Source organism: Melanotaenia boesemani, chromosome 2 (assembly GCF_017639745.1).
Source record: "Melanotaenia boesemani isolate fMelBoe1 chromosome 2, fMelBoe1.pri, whole genome shotgun sequence".
Classification (NCBI taxonomy): domain Eukaryota; kingdom Metazoa; phylum Chordata; class Actinopteri; order Atheriniformes; family Melanotaeniidae; genus Melanotaenia; species Melanotaenia boesemani.
The window spans coordinates 1,366,565-1,393,097 of NC_055683.1; the positions used below are offsets into that span (position 1 = coordinate 1,366,565).

The following is a 26,533-nucleotide window of genomic DNA, read 5'->3' on the forward strand; positions in this document are numbered from 1 at the left end:
ACCCCAGTCAAAAGAGAAGTACATCCCCAGTCAATAAAGAAGTACATCCCCAGTCAAAAGAGAAGTACATCCCCAGTCAAAAGAGAAGTACATACACCAATCACACATGGACCAATAAACTCAAAAACACTTAAATAACACAGCTGGGAGGATGTCAGTGGGACAGAAGGAGGGGTTCATTCATCCAGCAAGACAGAGAAATCTGTTAATGCCACAGGTTTAAAGTGTGGAAAGGAGACTGGTGGAGTTTAAGAAACATGTTGCTGTCTGATTAGGAAAACAGGGATTTGGGGCATTGATGGGAACTATATACAGCTAATGGTGTACAGGGAGAGGTGATGATGTGAGGAGACAATGAAGATCAAGGTGGGGGAGTGATGGCTTTCTCTGCAGTACTCACTCCTTCCGCTGTGCAGCATCAACCACAGCGATGCTGCTGTTGTGGGCCACAAAGGCCAGCTGGTCTCCAGTGGGGGAGAAGGAGACGCTATGCACCCACCCACCACAGTCCTTATAGTCCAGAAGCACCTCCCCAAATGGCATCTTGGCTCCCCATGCCGTGGGTCCAGGCTTGTCCTCGATGTCCTTGATATAGGCAGAAAAAACCCTGAGAAGAGGACAGATCTGCCAGAGTTAGTCAGGTTTGATTTGTTCTCAAGCTTCATGTTTCCACAGATTAAACAATCATCACGGAGCAAGCTTTCCTGCTGCAGTCTGGCCTTCAGGAACCTTTTACATCCATTTCCAGAAAGTAGTGACAAAAGAAAGCTAAGCTACATATAAATACATCCTGCAGAAATGCCAAGAAGCTGTGATAATCAGTTTTAAAAACTTTTACAAAAACATGCTTTTACTGGGGTTTATTGTGAAGAAGATGACTGGATCAGTTCTCATTTCACTTCATTCTGCAGTATTCTACTGTATTCCTTTCACATTATGAATGATATTGTCATTCATGATGGGAAATTCATGGCTGTCCGTCCTCTCCTAACACCCATACAGAAGATTTACACCTCAAAGACACCAGTTGTAACCCGATCAGAGGTGCAGGGATCCCCAGCTTTGGTCCTCCAGGCCTACTGTCCTGCAGACTGTCCCTTCTTTAACACACCTGACTCAAATTAATGGCTCAATAGCAGACCTGTGCAGAGCTTGTCAGAGATCCATGTAATCTGAATCAGGTGTGCTGCAGCAGGGAAACATCTAAAACCAGCAAGAAAGTGGGCCTTGAGGAGCAGGGTTGGGGATCTGGAATGTAGTGGATGGCCATCATGTCCTGGTCCAAAGCACAAAATGGCTGCTGGGGCTCAAACTACACTTCTTCCCTCCTCAGTGGGAAGGGTGACCTGGGTTGGTCGACTGTGGAAAAAGGACATTTCTCACATCCCTGCCCAAGGTTGGGCCTCCACACGGGGCTCAGGCTCATCAACATGGTCACAGAGAGGGACAGTCCACCTGGTAGCCATGTTATGCAGGACAATACATGCATGTATGATGTTACATGCTCCTGGTGGTTCCACCTGCAGGTAGTTAAGGCATGCAACTCTCTCCATAACTCCATTTAAAAGCTGGACTCCACATCTTGTTCTGCTTTTAGCAACACTGAAGCGCCTGGGCTGGTGTGGCTGCAGCAGAAAGGCAGTCATCAGCAGTGGTAGGAGTGGATCTCCTGACACAATGCCATCCGGTCGGTTGGTTTGGAGCTCTCTGTACAAGGCATCCTCTCTCAGGTTACGAGCATCATGAACAGACCCCGGCAGTTTGATGGTGAGGTCAACGTCGCCCACAAGTTGGATGTTGATGCTGTGCCTCCCCTCCTCTGACGAGGAACAGTCTTCAGTCTGGTAACATGTGGACTTGGAGCCTTTTTTATTTAGGACATTTTCACAATAAACACACTGTAGGTGGACATGTTCTTGTTTTATATGTGCTGTGGCTCTGAAGAGGTGTCATACAATCGGAAGTAGGAGTGGGTTGGTCTCCCAGCTGTCCTTCAACCTGTCTACAGACAGCCACCACCCCTGGTTCAGAAGTCCAGGTTGATCAGGAGGATTATCCCAATTTGACCAAAGTACTTCTAGAATATCATGACCTTAAAGAGGTATTTAATAAACATCATGCCACCTCTCTTCCCCCACATCAACTGTATGATTGCGCTATCGAGTTTCTATCAGGAACTTTTCCCCCCAGGGGTCAGTTGTATTCGTTGTCAGGCCCAGAGACTCAAGCCATGGAAAAGGATATTGATCAATCTCTCAAAGCAGGTATGATTAGGGCGTCATCATCCGCCGCTGGAGCTAGTTTTTTCTTTGTAGAAAAGAAAGATGGGTCATTAAGACCATGTATAGACTACTGAAGACTTAACGACATTACAGTAAAGAATCGTTACCCCCTTCCCTTAATGGTTACAGCGTTTGAACGGATCCAAGGGGCTTCGATTTTTACTAAGTACCACCTCATCCGCATCAAAGAGGAGGACGAATGGAAGACTGCATTCAATACCCGTACTGGGCATTACGAGTATTTGGTAATGCCTTTTGGACTAACAAACGCTCCTGCAGTATTTCAGGCCTTGGTCAACGACGTCCTCAGGGACATGATCGGAATATTTGTTTTTGTTTATTTAGACGACATATTGATTTTTTCCAAAGACCTGTCATCCCACAGGAAGCACGTCCGGGCTGTCCTTCTCCGTCTCCTACAGAACAGACTGTACGTCAAGGCGGAGAAATGTGATTTCCACAGGCCCACCACCCCATTTCTCGGATTTGTCATCCTGGCTAAGGAGGTCTTTCGTCTTCATGGTCTTCCTGTCACCATTGTTTCTGATAGGGGTCCGCAATTCGTGTCAAAGTTCTGGAAAGAATTCTGTTCCCTACTTGGGATCCAGGTGGCCCTTTCTTCCGTCTTTCATCCCCAGACTGACGGGCAAACGGAATGGGTCAACCAGGAAGTGGAAACCAAGCTCCGCATTTTGTGTGAGCAGGATCCCTCTATGGGGTCACAGAACCTGCCGTGGGTGGAGTATGCCCTCAACTCCCTTCCTTCCAGCTCTACCGGCCTGCCCCAATTCTACACCGTGTATGGTTACCAACCCCTTGTGTTCCAGATCAAGGAGAGGGTTGCTGAGGTTCCCTCTGCCCATGCTGCTGCTCATCACTGTCATAAAGGTATGGAGCCAGGCCCGCCGGGCTCTGTTAGCTACTTCTGCCGTGTATTCCAGGTCTGCTAACAGGCGACGGATCCCCGCTCCCGACTACCAGGCTGGACAGAAGGTGTGGTTATTGACCAAGGACCTTCCCCTTTGGATAGAGAATCGTAAACTGGCTCCCCGCTTTATTGGTCCTTTTCCCATTGCTAAAGTGATTAACCCAGTGGTTGTCCGCCTTAGTCTGGGCTCACACCAGAAGACTTTTAAAAGATTTCCACAAGACTCTGAAAGACTACCAGCTCACATCTAAAGACCAATGTTTAGAGTCTTAAGTCTCAGCCTAATCTCAGACTGAGATTTGACAAAGACTGTGAATCTATAGGGTCACAAATTACAAGACTGCAACTAGATTCTTTTAGCATTTTTTGTGACATGTTGGACAGCTGATATGGAACAGGGCTGATCTGCACACAGTAAAGCAAGCAAGGGGAGAGTTTCCCTCCAGGAGGGAATTACACATCATCATTATTAAGTGTGGCTTTGCATCTCCACCAGGTGTTACACCGACTCATCAACATCTGGAGGATGAATGAGTTTTTATTCTCTTATTTGTTAGATCATTATACTGTAACACATAAATGATCCACAGCAGACATTTACTTCTAATAACCACCCGCTCCTCTTTCTGGACACTCCACCCGCGACGTTTCATCACCGGTTCTTGTTTGGTTTTTTTTTTCTCCCCCCCACCACCCCGTCCTTTTTTGCCGGTGGTCTGAATGTCGGGATTCCTGTTTCTGCTTTTGTCAGAGCTCATCTATTGGTTGTTGATCGTGTTTCGTCACTGCGACTTGCGATAATATCTAACATGTTAGAAATTGTTGCAGATCCAAGACTGGAGAAAGATTGACGTTAAACAGCCAGATTACCAGCTCACACCTAACGACCGAGATGACGGGAGCGCTGTGACTCTAGTAAAACTCCTAAGATTTCCTAAAGACTTCCATTTTTAGTCTGCGACCGTGAAAATCGTTTGGTGTGAGCCCAGCATTAGTCTGCCCAGGTCTCTCAGGGTACATCCTACGTTTCATGTCTCTCGGATCAAGCCTGTCATATCCTCTCGACTCGACCCTCATCGGATTATCTCGCCCCAAATTTACCTGGATATCAAACCCTGTTTTGGACCAAGCACGGATTCTGGCCTGCCCTGGATAAGTAGTCTCTTTCCTGCCACTCTGTGTATGACCTCTGCCTGCTATACTAACCACGCTGTTTGGATTTTGGATTGATGCCCTTATATTATATATTATATAGTTTTTGCAGATTCCTGAAAGCCACAGTCTTCCTGGATCCTCTCTCCTCGTCCTGTCAGACTGTTCCAGTTTCCCTGCACTTCCACCTATGCACTTCCACTTTTTGCCTCATCCTGCTCCTGTTGTGGTTGAATTGTCGGGTCCTCTGGGAGAACCCTTACATTCTGAGGGTGTGACAGTTGACTAACTTCCCTCCGAGTTGCCTTGATTGTGGCTTCCAGCCTCCTACTCCATGGTGCCTCTTTCTTGCCCTTCATATTGATGTTATGTTGGCAGAGCATCTCCAGGATCACTGCTGCTGTATATCAGCTCATTGGTTTCAGTGATGGCTGCAGTAGGGATTGTTCTTACTGCTGCATTCACATCAGCTAGAAGACTTTCTGGTGGTACTTCTCTCATTCTTGCTAGTCGGTGTCGGGGTTGACAGGCTCTCATCTTAGCCAGGATCTTATTCCTCAGGTCAGTTTCTCTCTCATTCATCTCATTCATCATTGGGGCTTGGTACCCAGTCTCTTGGGGGGGGGGGTTGATGTTAACTCCCCCTTCTGAGCCATCGTCCTGTCTCCCCCTTGCCATAGCATTGGCGTGTTGAATCTCATCATTCTCTAACTGTGATAGCAGCCGTTTGCAGATGCTGGAACACTGAGCTACGAATTGGTTTTGATGTCAGTGTAGAATGTGGGTATGGAAGTTTCCATATATCCCACATTCTCTTCATGTAGCCCCGCCCACTAGGATTACTAGAGTAGTAGCATTCCAACAGTGGAAACTTCAAGACTTTACAATTTATGACTTAATCTTAACTCGCTTTATCATACATCTCAAGAAAAGAACTTGCTTCTTTAAAACTGGTTTAGATACTGTGTGCGTAAAACTTTACTCAATGTTGTGATTTCCTTATATTAACTGGTTAAAATGGTTCCATTTATCTGGAAAACACAGTTAGGAATTTCATTCACAATTTTGGAACAATTTACTACATAGCTGTCAATAAGTGGAGTTAGAACGCCACCCAGTGTGTGTTTGTTCTTCAAGAGTCTTTGAAAAGTTTAGTATTTAAAACTTAAAAGCCTTTGTTTTGTCCGTCTGCGCCTTTGTCTTTGTTTATCCGTTTTTCGTCTCAGTTGTGCAAGTCTTTCATTTTTGCTCACTGCTTAAACCAGGAAGTGTTACCAAGCAACAAATACAAACCTTTTCTTCATCAGTGTGAAATCGTCCGTTTAGACTATTTGATTTTTCCCATTTTGAGCAAACTTTGGGAAGCAAGTCGGAAGCTGGTCCAGCAGGGCCAGTGAAGTCTTTACCATGAACGCTCCAGAAACCACCAAACATTTCTGTTCGAGGAATCGTTGCCAATCCGCCCCAATCCAGCAGACGCCAAGTAAGAGCGGCACAAAGCCATCCTTGATTTTAGCTGGTCCATTAAACTTCCTTTTCATTTAGAGTCCCATCGGATCTAATTTAGATTCACCCTTTAACTAGAAATTTCTAGGATACGTTCTATTAGTTTCACATTTTGATCAGACTAAATTTACAGGATAATTAAATTCAACTTTTACATATTTTCAACCTTATTTAACACAAAGTTCCCATTTACCAACAAATCATTTATGTTGGTTGTTTTTTCACAATCTTCCTTCTATCTGAATTCTGCTTTAAACTTCTGTTAGTAACCGTAAAGTGATGCTTAACCATTTCATATTTTTCTGATTTATGCTGATTTTCTGTTCATTTAATTATCGAGGGTTAATAAATTGTTGCATATCCTAATTTGTCATTTGCGTGGTTACTGTGGAAAAAATATTTCCTCAAACAAGAACTCACTGAATGTTCGTTAGATACTGACTGATTAATTACCTACCTGCCTAGATTTGAACTCACCGTGTAATAAATGTCCCAGGGATGACAAGACTCTTTGTGTGTGTGTGTGTGTGTGTGTGTGTGCGTGGGGGGGGGGGGGGCCTGGGAGCGGTGTGTGTGTGTGCGCGTGACTGCAACTCTGATGAGTAAAATGTGCCTTCAGACGCGAGTGTTGTGTGGAAAAGAGGAGTGGGTCCGGTGGGCAGGAGGAATCATGGACCAGGCTGAGGACGCATCGGAGACGTCTGCCGGGGTGAGAGTGGACAATGAGGACCGACCAGGTGACAGGACGGAGACAGGATGGAGAGGAACCTGGTCGTGTACAGAAGCTGCCAGTAGAGGGCCACCTTACTATTTGGACTTGGCTGAGGCCTGGCTCGAACATTTGTTATTTATTTATTTTAATCTAATTTTTTAAGAACTGTTTAATGAACATTCTTTGGCATATTTGTAGGAAACTGTGTTGCATGTTCGTTCATATAGTGTTCCCCCTCGGACCCATAGCTGGTATATTAAATATGATATATATTATATATATTAGGGCTCTCCGCTAACTATACTATACTATACTATACTATATTATACTTTACTATACTGTACTATACTATATTATACTTTACTTTACTATACTACACTACACTATACTATACAGTACTATACTATACTATATTATACTTTACTATACTATACTATACTATACAGTACTATACTATACTATATTATACTTTACTATACTATACTATACTATGCTATACTATACTATACTATACTATACTATACTATACTATACTATACAGTACTATACTATACTATATTATACTTTACTATACTATACTATACTATACAGTACTATACTATACTATATTATACTTTACTATACTATACTATACTATACTTTACTATACTATGCTATACTTTACTATACTATACTATACTATACTATACTATGTTATACTATACTATGCTATACTATACTATACTATACTATACTATACTATACTATACTATACTTTACAATACTATGCTATACTATACTATACTATACTATACTATACTATACTATACTATACTATACTTTACAATACTATACTATACTATACTATACTATACTATACTATGCTTTATGGAGTAAAGGACTTTGTGCTGCTCGTGTATGAAAAGAAATGCTCTATCAATAAAATTTGATTTGATTTGATATGATGCCTTACCATCCGATGTGATATGGTATCATATGGTTTCATGATTGTGGAGAACTGATCAAGTTTCCTTCATGTTTGGGTCTTGGTGGTGGTCTCACCTGCAGTGGAGGTCGGCAGACCCACTGGCCAGCAGGATGTTGTTGGGATGCCAGTCCAGACTCAGGACAGTAGAGCGAATGGGCTTCTTAATGTGTTTACTCAGCCACCTACAGAGAGGAGGAACCGTGCAGTGTGCAGGTAAATAAATTATGTTGTGAAGCTGCTGCACCACATTCACTAACCAGTAACCCCGTCCTCTACATGTGATGACAGCTGAACCACTCCAGTTGAATCCTGGTGCTCACCAGTTGTTCTCCTTCTCAAAGTAGCAGACAGAGATGAGCTGAGCTCCACTGCCCAGAGCAAACTTGTTCTCCAGAGGGGACCACTTCACGCAGGTGGCCGCACGGTTGATGCGCACCAACACCAGGGTGGGTTTCCACGCGGCGTCCTTCAGAGTCCACACGTAGGCGTTACGATCAGAGGCGCACGTCACAATACGGTTGGACTCTGGGGCCCAGTCGATACCTGGAAACAGAAACAGATGAACAGCTCTTCATCGACTGGCTTCAACAGCTGGAAGAAAAACCCAAACCTCTTCTTTCCGGGACAGGGGGTAAGCTACGGTACCTGTGATACGACCGCTGTGCTCAGTCAGCTCATGGATCTTCACCCATTCTTTGCCTTTTTTCTCATAGATGTTCACCTCATTGTTGTTGGGACTCACAGCGATCTCTGAAAAGATAACATCATCACAGTTTAGCCACGTCTGATCCGTAGCCTGAATGTTTCAGGGTTCATCTTCCAGCAGTTGTTCCTGTTATTTCTGTCAGCATGAAGACAGCAAAAGCTGAAAGATTGGTTTCTTCTCTGAGAACGTTAGAAGAAGGAAAAGTTGTTTTATTTCTGCATGTATAGGTATATATATATTAGGTATGTATATATTAGGTATAGGTATATATGTTTATGTATATATATCAGATTTCGGAAGGCGGATTTTCCTTTTGAACAACCCATTTTAAAGATGGGATCCTATCTGATAACCCGAATCCGATCGGATTACATTTGAACAACCGGCCCCAGGTGTTTACTTTGGGTGATGCTGCTGTAGGACTTTTATCACAGCTGCACAAACACTCACTTCTTTCCAGATCATCAGTTTTACTGGTTTCTTCATCAATGTTGTATATATATATATATATATATATATATATATATTTTTTTTAACAGAGCTGTAGGAGACGGCTGCCTTACCAGTATCTCTTACGCACCCGAGTGTTTCTTTCTTTCTTTCTTATCGTTTTATTTATCGTTTTATTCCTTATTATATATATATATATATATATATATATATATATATATATATATATATATCCTATTGAATATTTTTTTACCTCTAGTATGGCACTTGCACGTCGTCTTGTTTATTCAAGAGAGGAACTCTTTGCATTGAAGACTAACGTCGGAATGCAGCACAACGTACCGACAGAGCTGAGGAGGAAGTACAGAGGCTGCAAGTCAGGATCTAAGTTAAAGGCTGCTCGACGACGTTTTAAGCCAGTGATCCCCTCTGTACTAATGGGGAACATCAACTCACTACCTAACAAGATGGACGAGCTGTTGGCACTGAACAATCAATGGAGTTATCGCGAGTGCAGCTTATACATCTTCACAGAGACATGGCTCACTGATGCGATACCGGATGCAAACGTGGATCTACCGGGTTTCACTGCTGTGAGAGCTGACAGAGACATGAACGCCTGCGGTAAGAGCAGAGGTGGGGGGCTCATCATATATGTGAACAAACGTTGGTGTTGCCCAGGACATGTCTCAGTGAAAAAGGAACTGTGTTGCCAGGACTTGGAACTGTTAGCCGTTAGTCTGCGGCCATATTACTTGCCGAGGGAGCTTAGTCACGTGACCGTGCTCTGTGTTTACATCCCGCCCAGCGCGGATGCATCAGCTGCCTGTGAGAAGAAAGCCACAGTAACAGCAAGGCTGCAGACAAAGCACCCCGAGGCGTTTATGGTCATATCTGGGGATTTTAATCATGCTTCCCTGGACTCTACCTTGGCCTCCTTCTACCAGGCTGTAGACTGTCCCACAAGGAACAACAGAACAATAGACCTGCTGAACTCCAATGTGAAGGATGCCTACAGAGCCACCCCCCTCCCCCCACTTGGAAAGTCTGACCACAACCTGGTATACCTACAGCCACAGTACACCCCCCTGGTCAAAAGGATGTCTAAAACCACACGCTCGATCAGGAAGTGGTCACCTGAGGCAGAGGATGCTCTGAGAGACTGCTTTGACATCACTGACTGGGATGTACTGCTGAGACAACATGGTGAGGACATAGAGGAGCAGACTCACTGTCTGACGGACTACATCAACTTCTCGCTGGACGTAGTTTCCCCCAATAAGACTGTCCGTTGTTATCCAAATAACAAACCTTGGATAACACAAGATGTCAAAGCTGCCCTCAACAGGAACAAGGTGGCTTTAATGAACCATGACAAGGAGGCAATGCAATTAGCACAGCGGGAGGTGAAACAATGCCTGAAGGTGGCGAGGGACACCTACAGAAGGAAGGTGGAGGATAAACTGAGTGAGAGCCGTATGAAGAAGGTCTGGGATGGTGTCAACACCATCACAGGCTTCAGATCAAAGGCCATAACAGCGGGGGGGACAGTGGAAGAAGCAAACAGGCTGAACATCTTCTTTAACCGCTTTGACCAGCCCACGGTCCCCCCTCCCCCACTGCAGTACACAACCTCCCTGACTTCATCCCCTGTGCAGCCCCCCTGCCAACCTTTACCCCTCCCCCCACCTCAACACCCTCCACACATAACAGCTGAACAGGTGAGGGGAGAACTGAGGAAGCTCCACCCATGGAAAGCAGCAGGCCCTGACGGAGTGCCTCCTCGTCTGCTTAGGACCTGCGCTGCTGAACTGGGGGAACCACTCCAGCATGTCTTCAACCACAGTCTACAGCTGGGGAAAGTGCCTACCCTGTGGAAAACATCCTGTACTGTTCCAGTTCCAAAGAAAAAACATCCTGGTGAGCTGAACGATTACAGACCGGTGGCACTTACATCTGATATGGGAATATCTAATTTGTGTCCTAAAATGACCATCTGTATACTATTGGTGTTATATAACTGCTTGTTTTGTCCCAAGTGACCACCTGTATACTGTTTTGTTATATTATTCTGCTTGTTTTGGTGCCTGTGTAACTGCCTATCTTTGGAAGGGTGAGAAAAGGGTGTCTTGTAAATATGTTTACAAGACAGGATCTCAGGACTCATCCTCGCCTGTGGGAAAGGACCGGCCATCCTCTCTCTCATGCGATGTTGTGTTTTTCTAAATAAGTATAAAGACGGGGAAATCCCACATCTCGGTAGAGTCTGCTGCGGGTTACGTATACGAACGCCCAGCCGGGGTTTTCTAAGCCACTCTACCGGGATTGTTGGCTCTCCAGTCCGTGTCAAAGGTAGGGCAAGCTATGCTATGCTTATAAGGCTGAACCCATTGAGATGTAATGATGAGTGTCATGAGCTGCGGGGAATAAACCTGACACATTTATTCTAGCACTCTGACTTTGTGTGTTTCATCTGCCGACCACCACGAACCTCTAAAATCACACATTACAACATCCCAGCTGATGAAGACGATGGAGCGGCTCATCCTCAATCTCCTCAAGCCCCAAGTGCAACAGGCCCAGGACCCCCTACAGTTTGCCTGTCGCGCAGGTGTGGGTGTGGAGGATGCTATTCTCTACCTCCTACACCGTGTCCAAGTTCATCTGGATAAGGGGAGGGACACAGTGAGGATCCTCTTCTTGAATTTTTCAAGTGCCTTCAACACAATCCAGCCCCTGATGCTTCTGGACAAACTGAGGGAGATGCAGGTGGACTCCTGCTTGGTGTCTTGGATTGGGAACTACCTCACAGAGAGACCGCAGTAGTCAGATGAACCATCTCCAGCTTAACACCTCAAAGACTAAGGAGCTGGTTATTGACTTCAGGAAGTCCAGCCCACAACCACGTCCAGTGACCATCAGGGACGACAAGGTGGAGATTGTAGACAACTACAGGTACCTCGGGTTGTGGCTGGATAACAAGCTGGACTGGACATGCTGTACAGATCACCTGTACAAGAAGGGCCAAAGCCATCTGTACTTCCTGCGAAGACTGAGATCTTTTAACATCTGCAGGAAACTCCTGTGGATGTTCTATCAGTCTGTGGTGGCTAGTACGCTTTTTTATGCTGTTGTCTGCTGGGGGGGTAACATGACAAAAAGGTGTGCTAACAGGCTGGAAAAACTCATCAGGCGGGCGGGCTCTGTGGTTGGCATGAAGCTGGACTCCCTGGTGACAGTGGCAGAGAGGAGAACACTAAAAAAAACTACTGGCTATTGTGAATGATGCCAGTCACCCTCTGCACACTGTCATCAGTGCACAGAGAAGCCTGACCAGTAACAGGCTGCTCCTCCCCAAGAGTAGGACCAACCGGCTCAGAGACTCCTTTGTCCCCCGAGCCATCAAACTGTACAACTCTGCATTAGGCAGGAGGGGGAGAAGGAGGGGGGAGAGGGAGGTGTGCAGTCCGCCTGGTACAACACATGCACAATAACCCATACAAACAGTTGCTATAACTTATACGTGCAATAGTGAACTGGGAATCTGTACCACCTCTACTGTGTGCAATGCTTGTTTATATTGTTTTATTTAACTTATCTTATTGTTATTTATTGCATTCTATTTGTGCTTTTCTTGCACCTTGTTGCCTCTATTTTGCTTTGTACCTGTATATATTGTGTCTTGTGCTTGTCCTGCTTTACTGTTGGTGTTGTATTGCTGCTGGTCCCCAAATTTCCCTGAGGGCTCTCCGAAGGGATTAATAAAGTATTTCTATTCTATTCTATATATATATACATATAAACCTATATATGCGGAAATAAAACAACTTTTCTTTCTTCTAACGTCTTCTTCTTATATATATATATATATATATATATATATATATATATATATATATATATATATATATATACCTAAATTATAAAATTTGTTATACTTCCTTTTTTAAAACATGACCAGGGGCCTTATTTCTAAAGCCGGCGTAGGAAAAAAAAACAGTGTACACCAAATATAGTCGACTTTTAGGATTTATGAAAACTAAACTTGACAGGAAAAAGGTCCTACCTCCACGGCAACTCTGACCCAGGTGTTCACACATAATCTGGGAAAACGGAAATGGTGACACCAACGGTCCAGAATAAAACCAGGAAATGATGTGAAATGTAAGACATTTGTACACAATCCACTATCACCTTCCACACCACATGTTAGATATTAAAGCTGTTTGCAGACATGAATAAAGACACATTCCATATTAATCCTCCTAAGAGCCACGCTCGGGGAAACCAGGATTTCCAGGAAAAAGGGAGATGATATTAATAAGAAGCTCAACCACTAAAACATGTTCTGTCATCGTAAAATAAAACTTCATGTTATAAAACCCATCCAGATAAATAAGGAGCCAGTCTGCTGCCAGCATCTAGCAGCCAGTGTGGAAAGTAGCTTTGGTCCTTCGTTCCAGCAGAGCGGGACCAGACTGGAGGCTGGAGGTCTAGAAGTGATGCTACGCTAACGAAACACAAGAGGAGGATTTACTTTATTTATTCTAACACAATGTTTTTATTGTTGTCCTCATTTCTGTCCACATGGTCTTTATTTCCCGCAACTCCTTGTCCTGCTGGTTAATAGCAGCGAGCTGGAGCCCCGCCCACCCAGCTGGAGCCCCACCCACCCAGCTGAAACACCCAGCAACTAGACAGAAATATTATTCAACACTAAATAATCTGCTACTAACCTCAGATGTATCTGTACATATTTATTTTATAAATTAAAACAAATTACCACCATCATTACTGTTATTTAGAAGACGCTTTTCTCCTGTCTGGGATTCGAACTTCGATCTCCTGCATGACAGACGGATGTTCTACCGACTGAGATATTCAGCTACATGTCGGCGTTTCTTCCCTTCCCTGTGATGACAGCATCTCCACCTGCTGCCACTATTCTTTCTGACACCAGTAACGTCCACGCCGTGTCCACCAGTTAAACATTTTTACCTTTTCCAGCGTGGTCCATCAGGATCTCTGTCTCACAACCTGAAAAATTCCACTTAATCTCTCTTTTTCCCTCCTAAGCAATAATTGAAATGATGTGATGAATATGTATTACAGGCGTCCACCATTTATAGCCACCATGTGGGGCTATAAGGCGTTCCCTCACGTGCGCCCGCTATAGAGTTGATTCTGGTTTATAAAGGGAAACAGGTGGAGGACATGCGTAGGTGTGCGTTTATAAATCTGAAAGCAGAAGTGCAGCATTTCCTTTTTTGCACCGCAGACGCCGCCTGTAGTTTGCTTTGCTATGCACAGGTTGATAAATGAGGCCCCAGATCTGTATCAACAGTATCACTACTCTAGCATCACTGTGCCAGGTCATGTTTAGTTTCCAGTGAGTGTATTTAGGGACGACACATCAACTCAGTTCATCAAGATTTTCACAGTGGAGCTGAAATAAACTAGGAAGATGCTCAAAGAGAAGCTCAGTATCCATGTTACTCAGCACTAAGCTAGCGCTACATGGTCTGGTTTCATTTAAATAGGAGGCTAACAAGGCTGCTAGTTGGTTTTAAAGTAGCTGCAGCATTAAAATGTGGAGAAATAGATCCTGTAACCAGTCTGGTTCAGTAGACTGATCAGGTGGAGATGGACCCCAGACCCAGTATCAGCAGCCCCACAGCTCCCAATGTGGAGGTAGACACACCAGGAAGCAGTCCACCACCAGACAGTAGACCAGAACCGATACCCCTACTACAACACCAGGATCCAGCCCACCACCACCACCAGACAGTAGGCAAGAACCGATCCCCTTACTACAACACCAGGATCCAGTCCACCACCACCACCAGACAATAGACCAGAACCGATCCCCCTACTACAACACCAGGATCCAGTCCACCACCACCACCAGATAGTAGACCAGAACCGATACCCCTACTACCACACCAGGATCCAGTCCACCACCACCACCAGACAGTAGGCCAGAACCGATCCCCCTACTACAACACCAGGATCCAGTCCACCACCACCACCAGACAGTAGGCAAGAACCGATCCCCTTACTACAACACCAGGATCCAGTCCACCACCACCACCAGACAATAGACCAGAACCGATCCCCCTACTACAACACCAGGATCCAGTCCACCACCACCACCAGATAGTAGACCAGAACCGATACCCCTACTACCACACCAGGATCCAGTCCACCACCACCACCAGACAGTAGGCCAGAACCGATCCCCCTACTACAACACCAGGATCCAGTCCACCACCACCACCAGACAGTAGACCAGAACCGATACCCCTACTACAACACCAGGATCCAGTCCACCACCACCACCAGACAATAGACCAGAACCGATACCCCTACTACAACACCAGGATCCAGTCCACCACCACCACCTGACAGTAGGCCAGAACCGATCCCCTTACTACAACACCAGGATCCAGTCCACCACCACCACCAGATAGTAGACCAGAACCGATCCCCTACTACACCAGGATCCAGTCCACCACCACCACCAGATAGTAGACCAGAACCGATACCCCTACTACAACACCAGGAACCAGTCCACCACCACCACCAGATAGTAGACCGGAACCGATCCCCCTACTACAACACCAGGATCCAGTCCACCACCACCACCAGATAGTAGACCAGAACCGATACCCCTACTACCACACCAGGAACCAGTCCACCACCAAGACCACCAGATAGTAGACCAGAACCGATCCCCCTACTACACCAGGATCCAGTCCACCACCACCACCAGATAGTAGACCAGAACCGATACCCCTACTACAACACCAGGAACCAGTCCACCACCACCACCAGATAGTAGACCGGAACCGATCCCCCTACTACAACACCAGGATCCAGTCCACCACCACCACCAGATAGTAGACCGGAACCGATCCCCCTACTACCACACCAGGAACCAGTCCACCACCACCACCAGATAGTAGACCAGAACCGATATCCCTACTATCACACCAGGAACCAGTCCACCACCAAGACCACCACCAGACAGTAGACCAGAACCGATACCCCTACTACAACACCAGGATCCACATACTAAACCCCTTAACAACTTTTCTTGTTATAAAACAAAAATAAAAATAAGGTGACAAAAAAAGGAGTGGGCGGAAGCATTAGCTGATATAATCCCACCCTTATTAGCACGTAACTGAAGTCGTGTTGAGATGGATTCAATTTTAACAGTTAGGTTAACTTTTCACAAAAATGAATTTACTGGTAACCAGATCCATCGAGGTCCACCTGCTGATGAGGTCTAGGACAAGTGCTAATGACATTAACACTAATGATAACTGTAAACCAGACATCCTGCTCCTGGAATGTAATTATAGACAGGCAGGCTTTCTGCATCCATTTCCTGTATCGATAATCAGGTTCTCTGGTGTTTTCCAGACAACATTAAAGCAATTTAAGGTAGAATAAAAGCATCAGCTGAGTGTATTTGTGCTGTTTGACATACGGGTCCTGTCTTTGTTCCAGGCATGGCAAGACAGCGGTTCGAGGCCAAAGCTGTAGCGGGACATGTCTGAGCAGAGGCTGGAGAGGCTGCAGGAATGCGGCTGCTGCAGGATTAAATCAGGGAGGAGAACAGGAACTTAGTCTGAGACAAGAGCTCAAACAGCTCAATTACATTCACATTTAACTAACTGAATCGTGTTTTGATCCTATATGAATGTATATGTGACTGACACACCTTCATGTGACTCGTGGCATGACTACAAGATCACAATCAGCTGTTTTATTATGTCTGTACTTTTCTCTGCTTAAGAAAAGCTTAAGGAAAACTTTAGATTTTAGAAAACTAAGATACAACTATGACCAAAAACATTCAGACCAATCAGTCTAAGAGGTCTGAAGCCAAAGTTTCCAGCTCAGGTGGATATCTGGACGTAAATTCCAGTCATTACTTTCTTCTGTATTAACCATTGTCTTGACCAGACAGCAGCTTAATGTCATGATAAGTGATCTGTGTTTATGTGGGATTCTAGAAAGCTGGTGAGCTACATGAAAAGCCTTGGACAGCCAGCTGGCTAGCTCTAGCCTGAACAGTAAGGTGTGAATCATCTCTTACCTTCAGTGAGGAAGTGTTGGAGGAAGGAGCGACAGAGTGTTCGTGGACTCTGGACAGTCGACACGAATGGAGCTGAGCTGTGAGTCTGAGTGAAGGAAGAATGGGGGAGTCTCTGGAGGGAGGGGAAGAAAAGTGGGTGTGCCTGCTAACAGCTGGAACACAACGCTCAGCCATCAGAAAGCTGGCAAACACCAGCTTCACAGCACCAACCGTCTGTGGATTAAAGCCATGACTGATGGATGACTCTGCCTATTTTATCTGGAAATACCTTCTTTATCTTTTGGAAGCGAGCGATTTAATACAACATACATTATCTACACTGGGTCGGGGGGAAGTTGGAGCCTAACCCAGCATTCAGCAGGTGGGAGGCAGGTACACCTGGACAGGGACACCTGGACAGGTCACCAGTCCACTGCAGTAACTACAACATATACAATAAAAAATTTAAAAGTGGTTTTCTTGTCTAAGGTCATTTTAATCACATTTTATGGGAAAACTTTTATTAGCGTCTCACCAGAAGATGTTCCTTCACCTTAAAGCAGAAATGATGAAAACCCAGCCGCACATTTCATCCCTACATGCTCCTTCTATTTTATACCTGATAATAAACTACGGATTGATTTAGTTAGCTCAAGTCACCTGAAACCAGAGGCCTCACGTTGGATATTTATGACAAACCACATCTGGTAATTAATTCAATTCAATTCAATTCAATTCAATTCAATTCTATTCAATTCAATTCAAAGTAAATTTAACATTTAATTGGAGTTCATCTTTATATTTTTCATTTGTTTTAATGTAATTGTAACTAAATTCAGGTGTTGATGCGTAAATAAATGTTTGATAAATTCTTGATAAATATTTCTGAGCAGGGAGTGTATTTTATTTGTTTGACTTATAAAATAATTTTATTCTTTAACAAAACAAAAACACTTCTATAATCGGCTCCTCTCGCTCACCATGACGTCCCCACGACTTCCTCTGCCATGTTGGGGGAACCTGCTTCTGTTTCCGTCTTCCAGGTTTCTCTCCAGTAAACCGTGTTAGAAACATGCTAAAAACACGCTCCTCGCCGTGATCAGCTGACAGGAAGTGAGCGGTGGTTACGGTGCAGAAACTCTGATCCTACAATCTGCTGAAGGACGGATGAAGTTCAGGTTTAGAGGTTTCCACCTGTTCCAGTCTCAGACGTGGAGTTAAGTGGTGTTGGTGGAAGTTCCTACACCTGCCATCACGTTATTAACTACTGACCATTAAATCTAGACGGATGGATTAAACCTGCCAGGCTTCACCATCATTTCTAGCTTCATTATTGATCTGAAATCAGATTTATGATCTGTTCATCTGTCTGGATTCATTTCTGATCAATTCATATATTCTGGGTTTTCTAAAAGGAAAAGACAGACGTCTGGATGTTCAGGATTCATCCATTTAATACGTCTGGTTTAAGCTAAAGAAGCAAGAATATGAGGACGTTTATTTACTTATTACTAGGGCTGAACGATTTTAGGAAATGATCTAATTGCGATTTTTCTGCCCGATATTGCAATTTCAGTTCAATTCACGATTTTTTCAAAGCAAGCTTCAGTACAACATTCACAACGTACAGTAACATATACAAATATGACAGAAAATGGCATTATACCAAAGCATTAAAAGCTATTACTCTAATACAAGGATGAAAGCTAAAGGTAAGAACTGCTTTCAAATGTGTTTATAAAGAAAAACATGTATGCACATTCTTTAAAGTTCTTAACCAATGGCAGGTTTTAACTGCAGAACTAAAAGAGTTTCACCAGACGGCATCTGTAAATTCCTGAAGAGGACCAATGGCTTTGTTTATTGATTCAAGGACATCTGTGTCCTGCCAAGTGGGGACCAAGTGACGTGTCTTCTTGTCTTCAGACAGAACCTGAGACAACGCTTTGCTCTGCTCCAACACCCTCTCAACCATTTTTTGCCTCGAGCCCCATCTTGTTGGACAAATTAGTGAGTGCTCAGGTAAATGTAATTCTTGCTGTCCTTTTTCAGTGCCGTCTTCTTTTTCCAGCTATGAGAGAAGACACCAACCATCTGTTTGCAAAGTCCTGTTGCCCGTTTAACTCTTGCATCATCTTTAACAGCATTTTCTGGACCAAAAAAAAAAAAAAAAAAGAACATTAACATAAACAGTAAATGAGCATTACAGGCTGATAATGTCATAATAATGGAAAACTTTGCAAGGCAGATTTTAGCAAGAGAATAAAAGAAATCCAAGAAAACCATATTATAGAAAGCATTAAATAAATAAGTGATGAAGCACATGACACATTATTCATCATCTAATATTTATGTAAATATCTTATTATTATTAGGCTAATCACATAAATAATTTCTAATGGTTTCAAGGAAATACAACATCAAGAGAAAAACTACTGACTATACTGAGTACAGGTTGCACACATCACATAAATAAACACACACACACACACACACACACACACACACACACACACATATATATATATACTTACCAATTGCAAGATGCAGCCTGTGTCTAAAACACTGAAGTCTGGTCCATTCATTAAGTTCCACAGTTTTGATGACATTTGATGCATTGTCGGTTGTGATGCACGTCTGGGCCTCTTCTTTCAGACCCCAACTTGACAGACACTCTCTCAATCCCAGGGCAATATTCTCTCCAGTATGGTCAGAGGGAAAGTACTCTGTCTGCAGACAGCGACTTTTTAATTCAAAGTTATCATTTATGAAATGCACGGTGAAACTAAGATACGGTTCGGTCGTTCTGCCACATATCTGTAGTTGTGGCGTAATCCTCCACATGTTTCAGCTCTGTTAACACTTTTTCTTTACACTCTGCATACAGCTGTGGGATGGCAACCTGGCTGAAGTAGGTGCGGGAGGGAATTGCATATCTTCTGTCCAGCGTGCTGAGGAGGTTTTTAAATCCGTGTTTGGTGACCGTGTTAACAGGCACCATGTCCTTGGCAATATAGAGCGTAATGGCAGTCGTTATCGCCTGGTGTCTTTTGCTGGTCTTGTCATACGGAGTTGCACTTTGAAACGATGCTATAATTGTAGACTGTTTGCTACAGTGGGCCTGAGGATCATTTTCACTTGACTTTTCACCAGACTTTTTTGTCATGCACTCATCATGCAAATGCCTGTGGTGATTTTTTAAGTGCCGGTATAAGTTAGTTGTGTTTCCGCTAGACGTTGCAACTTTAGCGCGACAGGTTTTGCACAGTACCTGTTTCTGGTGCACATCTGCAGCCTCAAACCCGAAATATTCCCAAATGACCGACGTACTGTTTTTCTTGGGGTTTAAATTCCCCAACTCCGCTTCTGGTTCTGCTGAAGCCATTTTTAAACGCGTAAAGATTTCAAAGCGCAAGGAGCAGGTTAATACTGATTGGTTAGCGTGACCTGTCCATGAGCAGAATGCCACCTCTGATTGGTGAGCTTGCCAGGATGGTAGGATTACGGCATGTATGTGTAAAATAGTTGACACAACAGATCCTGGGTCAGTCAGGAGCGCTGTAAAAACTGCAGCTTTGACGATCACGTGATCACGTTGTCTGAAATTGCGATTTCGATCAGAAAACAATAAATCGTTCAGCCCTACTTATTACAGCAACAAAATACACAGATTTTTACTGGATGTGATAATCATTGATTATGAGCCTCCCTGACCTGCCACCTTATCGTGGTGGAGGAGTTTGTGCGTCCTAATGATCCTAGCGGCTATGTTGTCGGGGGTGCATGCCCCTGGTAGGGTCACCCATGGCAAACAGATGTCTAGCACCAAACCAGACATGGTGCTTATGCACCAAATAGCAGTTCAGAGTACCCACCCTTTTTGGAGTCCTTGGAGGGGGTGTTGGAGAGAACTCCTTCCAGGGACTCCCTCATTCTGCTGGGGGACTTAAAATGCTCACGTGAGCAATGACAGTGAGACCTGGAGGGGTGTGATTGGGAGGAATGGCCCCCCTGATCTGAATCCGAGTGGTGTTTTGTTGTTAGACTTCTGTGCTCGTCATGGATTGTCCATAACGAACACCTTGTTCAGGCATAAGCGTGTCCACGTGTGCACTTGGCACCAGGACACTCTAGGCCGCAGTTTGATGATCGACGTTGTAGTCGTATCGTCCGACTTGCGGGCACATGTCTTGGACACTCGGGTGAAGAGAGGAGCGGAGCTATCAACTGATCACCACCTGGTGGTGAGTTGGCTCAGATGGTGGAGGGAGGATGCCGGTCAGGTCTGGCAGACCCAGGCGTGTTGTGAGGGTCTGCTGGGAACGTCTGGCAGAGTCCCCTGTCAGAAAGAGTTTCAACTCCCATCTCCGGCAGAGCTTCAACCATGTCCCGGGTGAGGCGGGGGACATTGAGTCCGAGTGGGCTGTGTTCCATGCCTCTATTGTCGAGGTGGCCAGCCGCAGCTGTGGCCATAAGGTCGTCGGTGCCTGTCGTGGCGGTAACCCCCAAACTCGTTAGTGGACACCGGCAGTAAGGGATGCCGTCAAGCTGAAGAAGGAGTCCTATCGGGCCTTTTTGGCCTGTGGGACTCCAGAGGCAGCTGATGGGTATCGGTGGGCTAAGCGGAGCGCAGCTTCGGCGGTCGCTAAGGCAAAAGCTCGGGCATGGGAGGAGTTTGAAGAGGCCATGGAGAATGACTTCCAGACGGCTTCGTGGAGATTCTGGTCCACCATCTGGCGGCTCAGGAGGGGAAAACAGTGCTCCATCAACACTGTGTACAGTGGGGATGGGGGGCTGCTGACCTCTACTCGTGACGTTGTGAGGCGGTGGAGGGAATACTTCGAAGACCTTCTCAATCCCACCAACACGTCTTCCGATGGGGAAGCAGAGTCTGGGGTAGCTGGTGCTGGCTCTCCTATCTCTGGGGCTGAAGTCCGCCCAGAGTTCCCTAGGGTTCTAGGCGCAGCCGAGGTGTTGAGGGGATCCGGTTTGGTGGCCTCAGGATTGGGTCTCTGCTCTTTACAGATGATGTGGTTCTGTTGGCTTCGTCGGGCCGTGATCTTCAGCTCTCACTGGAGCAATTCGCGTGAAGCGGCTGGGATAAGAATCAGCACCTCCAAGTCCTAGACCATGGTCCTCAGCCGGAAAAGGGTGGAGTTCTCCCGGTCTGCAATAGGGTCCTGCCCCAAATGGAGGAGTTCACGTATCTCGGGGTCTTGTTCACGGGTGAGGGAAGGATGGAGTGGGAGATCGACAGGCGGATCGGTGCGGCATCTGCAGTGATGCGGGCTCTGCATCGGTCTGTCGTGGTGAAGCCCCCACAACCCGACTCCGGATAAGCGGCAGAAAACGGATGGACGGATGGATGGATGGATGGATGGGGATAATCATTGATAACCAGCATATAGCAGCCGACCACATCCATTCCACTGCGTTCGAATACTGTAGCAATGATCCCACACTAACTTAATTTATAAAGCACTTTAAAACAACCACAGCTGAACAAAGTGCTGCACACAAGTAGAACCAAGGCAGACAAACAGAAAAAAATAAACATAAGAACACACTAAAACCAGTTAACACAAAGAAAGATCAACTAACAAACTAAATGTCGCAGCCAAAGAATAAAAGCAGGTTTTAAGACGAGTTCTAAACATGGACCGTGACGGAGCCTCTCTGGTGTGTAAAGGCAGATTATTCCACAGCTGTGAAGCAGCAGCAGGGAAGGTCCGGTCCCCTCTGAGCTTCCTCCTGGACCTCCTGGAACTGCAGAAGCTGCCGGTCCGCTGACCTCAGGGACGAGAATGAAGAAGCTCAGACAGGTAAGGTGGGGCAAGGCCATTTAGGCATCTTAAAACAAACATAAGAAGTTTAAAAAGAAGCCTAACATGCAGCCAGTGGAGTGAAGCCAGGACAGGGTGACATGTTGTCTTTTGTAGGTTCCCAATAAAAGTCATGCAGCGCCATTCTGGACCAGCTGCAGACACAACGATGAAGACCAACTCGCTCCTACATGAAGTCCGTTACAGGAATCCAAGCGTGATGGTGAGGATGGCTAAAGTGGAGGTCTGGAGGGAGTTTTGTTTGGCACTTAGAGTAGCTTTTACAATAGTTTAGGACATGTGTAGGACAATCTTTGCAGAGGCCAGGCCAGTTAAAATGATGTTTTATCCAAGCTGTGGTTTTATTCTTACCCAGGTGGCCAGCTGAGGGAGCACAATACCCCAAGGAGGGCACCATGTCCCTCACTCCCTGAGGAGCCACTGTTAGCCAGCTAAAAACTGCGGTTGTGCTGCACTCTCCCTTCTTTCTGTGTATATTGCATACATGTCAATCAAAAGGACACGCCCCTAATTATGCCGAATTTCAAGATTAAATAACATCAGATGGATAAGTTAGACACAGCAGGATAACGAGAGTTAACAACTCCAACATTCTAAAGGTAAGTTTGTCCTTTCACCTTAATGTACATATCTGCTGTTTCTACATCTTTTCATCACCATGGATACAACAAATGGGGATGGTGTCATTAGTATGAACAATGTTGGGTTCTACAAACTCCCTCTGGACCGAAGTCCGAGAACTTCCAGAGTCAAGCAGTGCCATCCAAACAGCCTTCTTCCTGAGCTCCTGTTCATTATGCTGACGAGGCGTAAAACACAGTTAGACCACTTTGGCTGAGCTTTTTGGACACATTTTGTATGAAGACCACACTGGTAACAGATGAGCTGTTTGGGGGGCTTTTAATGGCTTTCCACCTTTCTGATTCTCACCAACAGTCTGGCATACAACTCCTTGGGGCTTTCATCAGGGTCAAGCTCAGAACGAAACCTCTGCCTCTAGGTCTCAGGGTTAATGTCAAACGTAGAAAGAAGGGCAGATTTTACTTTGTTATAGTCCAGAGTGTCAACGACCACAAGCACCTCTTTCTCTCCCAGTTAGCAATGGTACTAAGCACAACGCCCCGTCTGTCTTTTGTTATTGATATGCTAATGCAATATGTTCAAATGTGATAAGAAAATCTTCAATATCATCATCATCAGTCAATTTCTTGAACCTGGCTCATAATGTGAAAACATGAGACCGGATGAAGGCCGGGCGGAATCAGCTTGGACCCAGGGCTTAGCTGCAGACGGAAACTCTAAATCTGGATTACCTGATTCAGCAGCTTGGAGTGGAGATGTTCAAGCTGGACCTCCAACTAGAAAAGCTGCAACTGGTGTTGAATCTCTGCTCCTGGGGATTTACAGATATGCAATGAAATGTATAAATGTTTGTGAGCAGCATGGTTATCTGAGAAGATTAATTAGTGGTGATGTGAGCATCAAAAGCATAACATTGCAGCTGTTGAGCCAGGCTGTAACATAAGAAAAATACTTATATATCATTAAAAAATTCAGACATAATAATTTTCTGGCTGGGCTGCAGATGAGACCATGTGCAGCTTTATGTGCAGCAGGTTCAGTAGATTCTCAGTGGAGGAGACTTGGCTGCAGGTCTCAGCTGTTCTCCAGTGGAAACCTGAGTGTTCGAACACTTGTGTTAGAAATTTTTAAAACCAAAGTAAACTGGTTAACTTGTTGATTCTTTCAGTGTGTCTTGTGGGGCTGTAGCCAGGGCTGGTATGTAAGACAGATGTATCAGTTATAAAACATAAATAGTTCAGTATTGATACACACGTATACACACTAATTACTCTCAGAAAACCATGCTGCTCAAAAGCATTTATAAATTTTATTGCATACCTGTAAATCCCCAGGAGCAGGGATTTAAGGCACTTTAACACCAGTTCACACAAATATTTGATTTTCAGTTCTGTGGTTTTATGTTGACTGAGAGGTTGAAAATGTGAGTGTGTTTAGCGTGTCAGGTCAGTACAAAAAAAACCAGGAAAAAGACTAAACATGGACAGATCTGCAGCAAAGCTGTTTTTACCGCTGCTGCTACGTTACATCACATCCACAAACAAAATGCTTTAGCTCTGCTGTAAAAACATCTAGTTTTTCTATCAGTAGCACAGTTTTATTATCTACATTTTCTCACATGGTGGCCCTGAAATTTGACCCCCAATAGATGATCAATGGAAAAAGGTTCAGCAGCGAGGAGCAGATTTCTGTGGCGTGGAGGCGACAGGCCTCCTGCTGCACAGTCTGCACGGTTTTTAACCAAATGCAAGTACTGCCACCATTTTTCACCTGTAGAAGACTTGGAGTAGAGCACTGTGGGAAGAAAATAGTGTGCTGACGAGGGATGTGTTAGTCTGCACCGTCCACAGCGGACTGATTCGTGTTTAATCTCCATGTTGTCAAGGAAAGAGAAATACTGGCTTACAGTCTGACAAGAAGAAGGGAATTCTTTTTCATGGAAAGATCCTGAGGAAAGCCGGAGTATTTTCCTTTTTCCTTTTAGAAACCACAGCGTATTTAAACGCTGTTGCTCATATGAATCATCAATAAGCACAAATGTTACTTTGCTTATCGTATGAACCATGAAGCAGCAGTTTGACGGGCTTGTAGAAAAACTGGATTAATACAAGAAAATCATTAACATGCAGTTTAATTCCACACATGATAAACTAATATAACGTGCTGTTACAGCATATAATGCTAGTCTAGTTCCTCATCGCAAGCTACAACCTGATTTATAAGCAATAAAATTAAAAATCAGCTAAAATTCAGACTGAATAAATTAACTTTGTTATGGTAAAAAAAAAAACAAACACTAAATTTAGTTTTACGGGTTTTTGTGCAACAAATGTTGAAACCAAAAGTAAAGTTATAATAATATTAATAATAATAATAATGATAATTATACTACTACTACTACTAATAATAATAATAATAATAATAATAATAATAATAATAAAGGATTAGATTTATATAACGATTTTCAAGGCACCAAAGCGCTTAACAGCACAGTTATTCCTTCATAGCTGCTGATGCTAAGCTACATGTGTGTCCTGGGGCAGACTGACAGTCTCTCCGACCACCACCAAACATTCATATCCACATTCACACACCAGCAATGCCAACACTGGAGCAAGTGTCTTGACTTGGGGAGCGGGAATTGAACCCCCAACCCTATGTCTATTGGAGACCCACTCTTTCACCGGAGCTACTGCCACCTCAAGCAAGCCAGCTCTGCCAGCCCAGTTGATGAAGTTATGATGGAGTTAATAGGCATCATTATAAAGTAGTTATTTGTAGTAACTGTCATCAACAAAAGAGATGTTTTAACATGATCATAAAGCCTGGTTACAATGCAGCATGTGTCAGCTAGTTGTTCAACAAACTCCAAAAAGCAGAAGACTCAGCTAGCCGCTGGCCTGTAGCAAAAGTTAAGAAGTAGTAGTGAGAACAGCAGAAACGGTGGCAACCCCCCCTACAGGCAAACATACTGCACACAATGTTTACAGTCCAAACAACACGGAGCGTTTGTCATTGCACGGGTTCCTGGCACACCCATTAAACTGATGGACACCTCAGGGTTTGGCTAACAACATTGTGACTTTGGCGCTTTATTTAGTGAGTTTTCAGACCCATCATGACCATATAAAAAATGGACTGGCAGCAAATTCAGAGACTTTTCCTGTTTATTGGAGACTTTTGGAAACTGAGGTGAAAGCACGTTTACTTCTTCTCAATGAGCAGCTTCTAACCCCTCCCCCTTCCTTAGGCCCCTCCCCTGTCCACATTCCCTTCCCCCTTCCTCAGGCCCCTCCCCTGTCCACATTCCCCTCCCCTT

The 26,533-nt window shown here is 44.6% G+C and overlaps 1 protein-coding gene across 2 annotated transcripts in view; it reads right to left on the reverse strand.

Annotated features, from left to right (window-relative positions):
- zgc:86896 (uncharacterized protein LOC415190 homolog) overlaps window positions 1-16,918 on the reverse strand; it is a 34,663-nt gene extending 17,745 nt beyond the window's left edge. For both annotated transcript variants that reach the window (XM_042001465.1, XM_042001459.1), the window contains exons 1-6: window positions 16,811-16,918; window positions 16,199-16,301; window positions 8,193-8,297; window positions 7,868-8,090; window positions 7,622-7,729; window positions 401-607 (exon numbers count right to left, since the gene is read on the reverse strand). In XM_042001465.1, coding sequence (XP_041857399.1) covers window positions 401-607; window positions 7,622-7,729; window positions 7,868-8,090; window positions 8,193-8,297; window positions 16,199-16,262 — 707 coding nt within the window. In that variant the 5' untranslated portion in view covers window positions 16,263-16,301; window positions 16,811-16,918. The remainder of the gene's footprint in view (window positions 1-400; window positions 608-7,621; window positions 7,730-7,867; window positions 8,091-8,192; window positions 8,298-16,198; window positions 16,302-16,810) is intronic.
- Window positions 16,919-26,533: the final 9,615 nt, after the last annotated feature.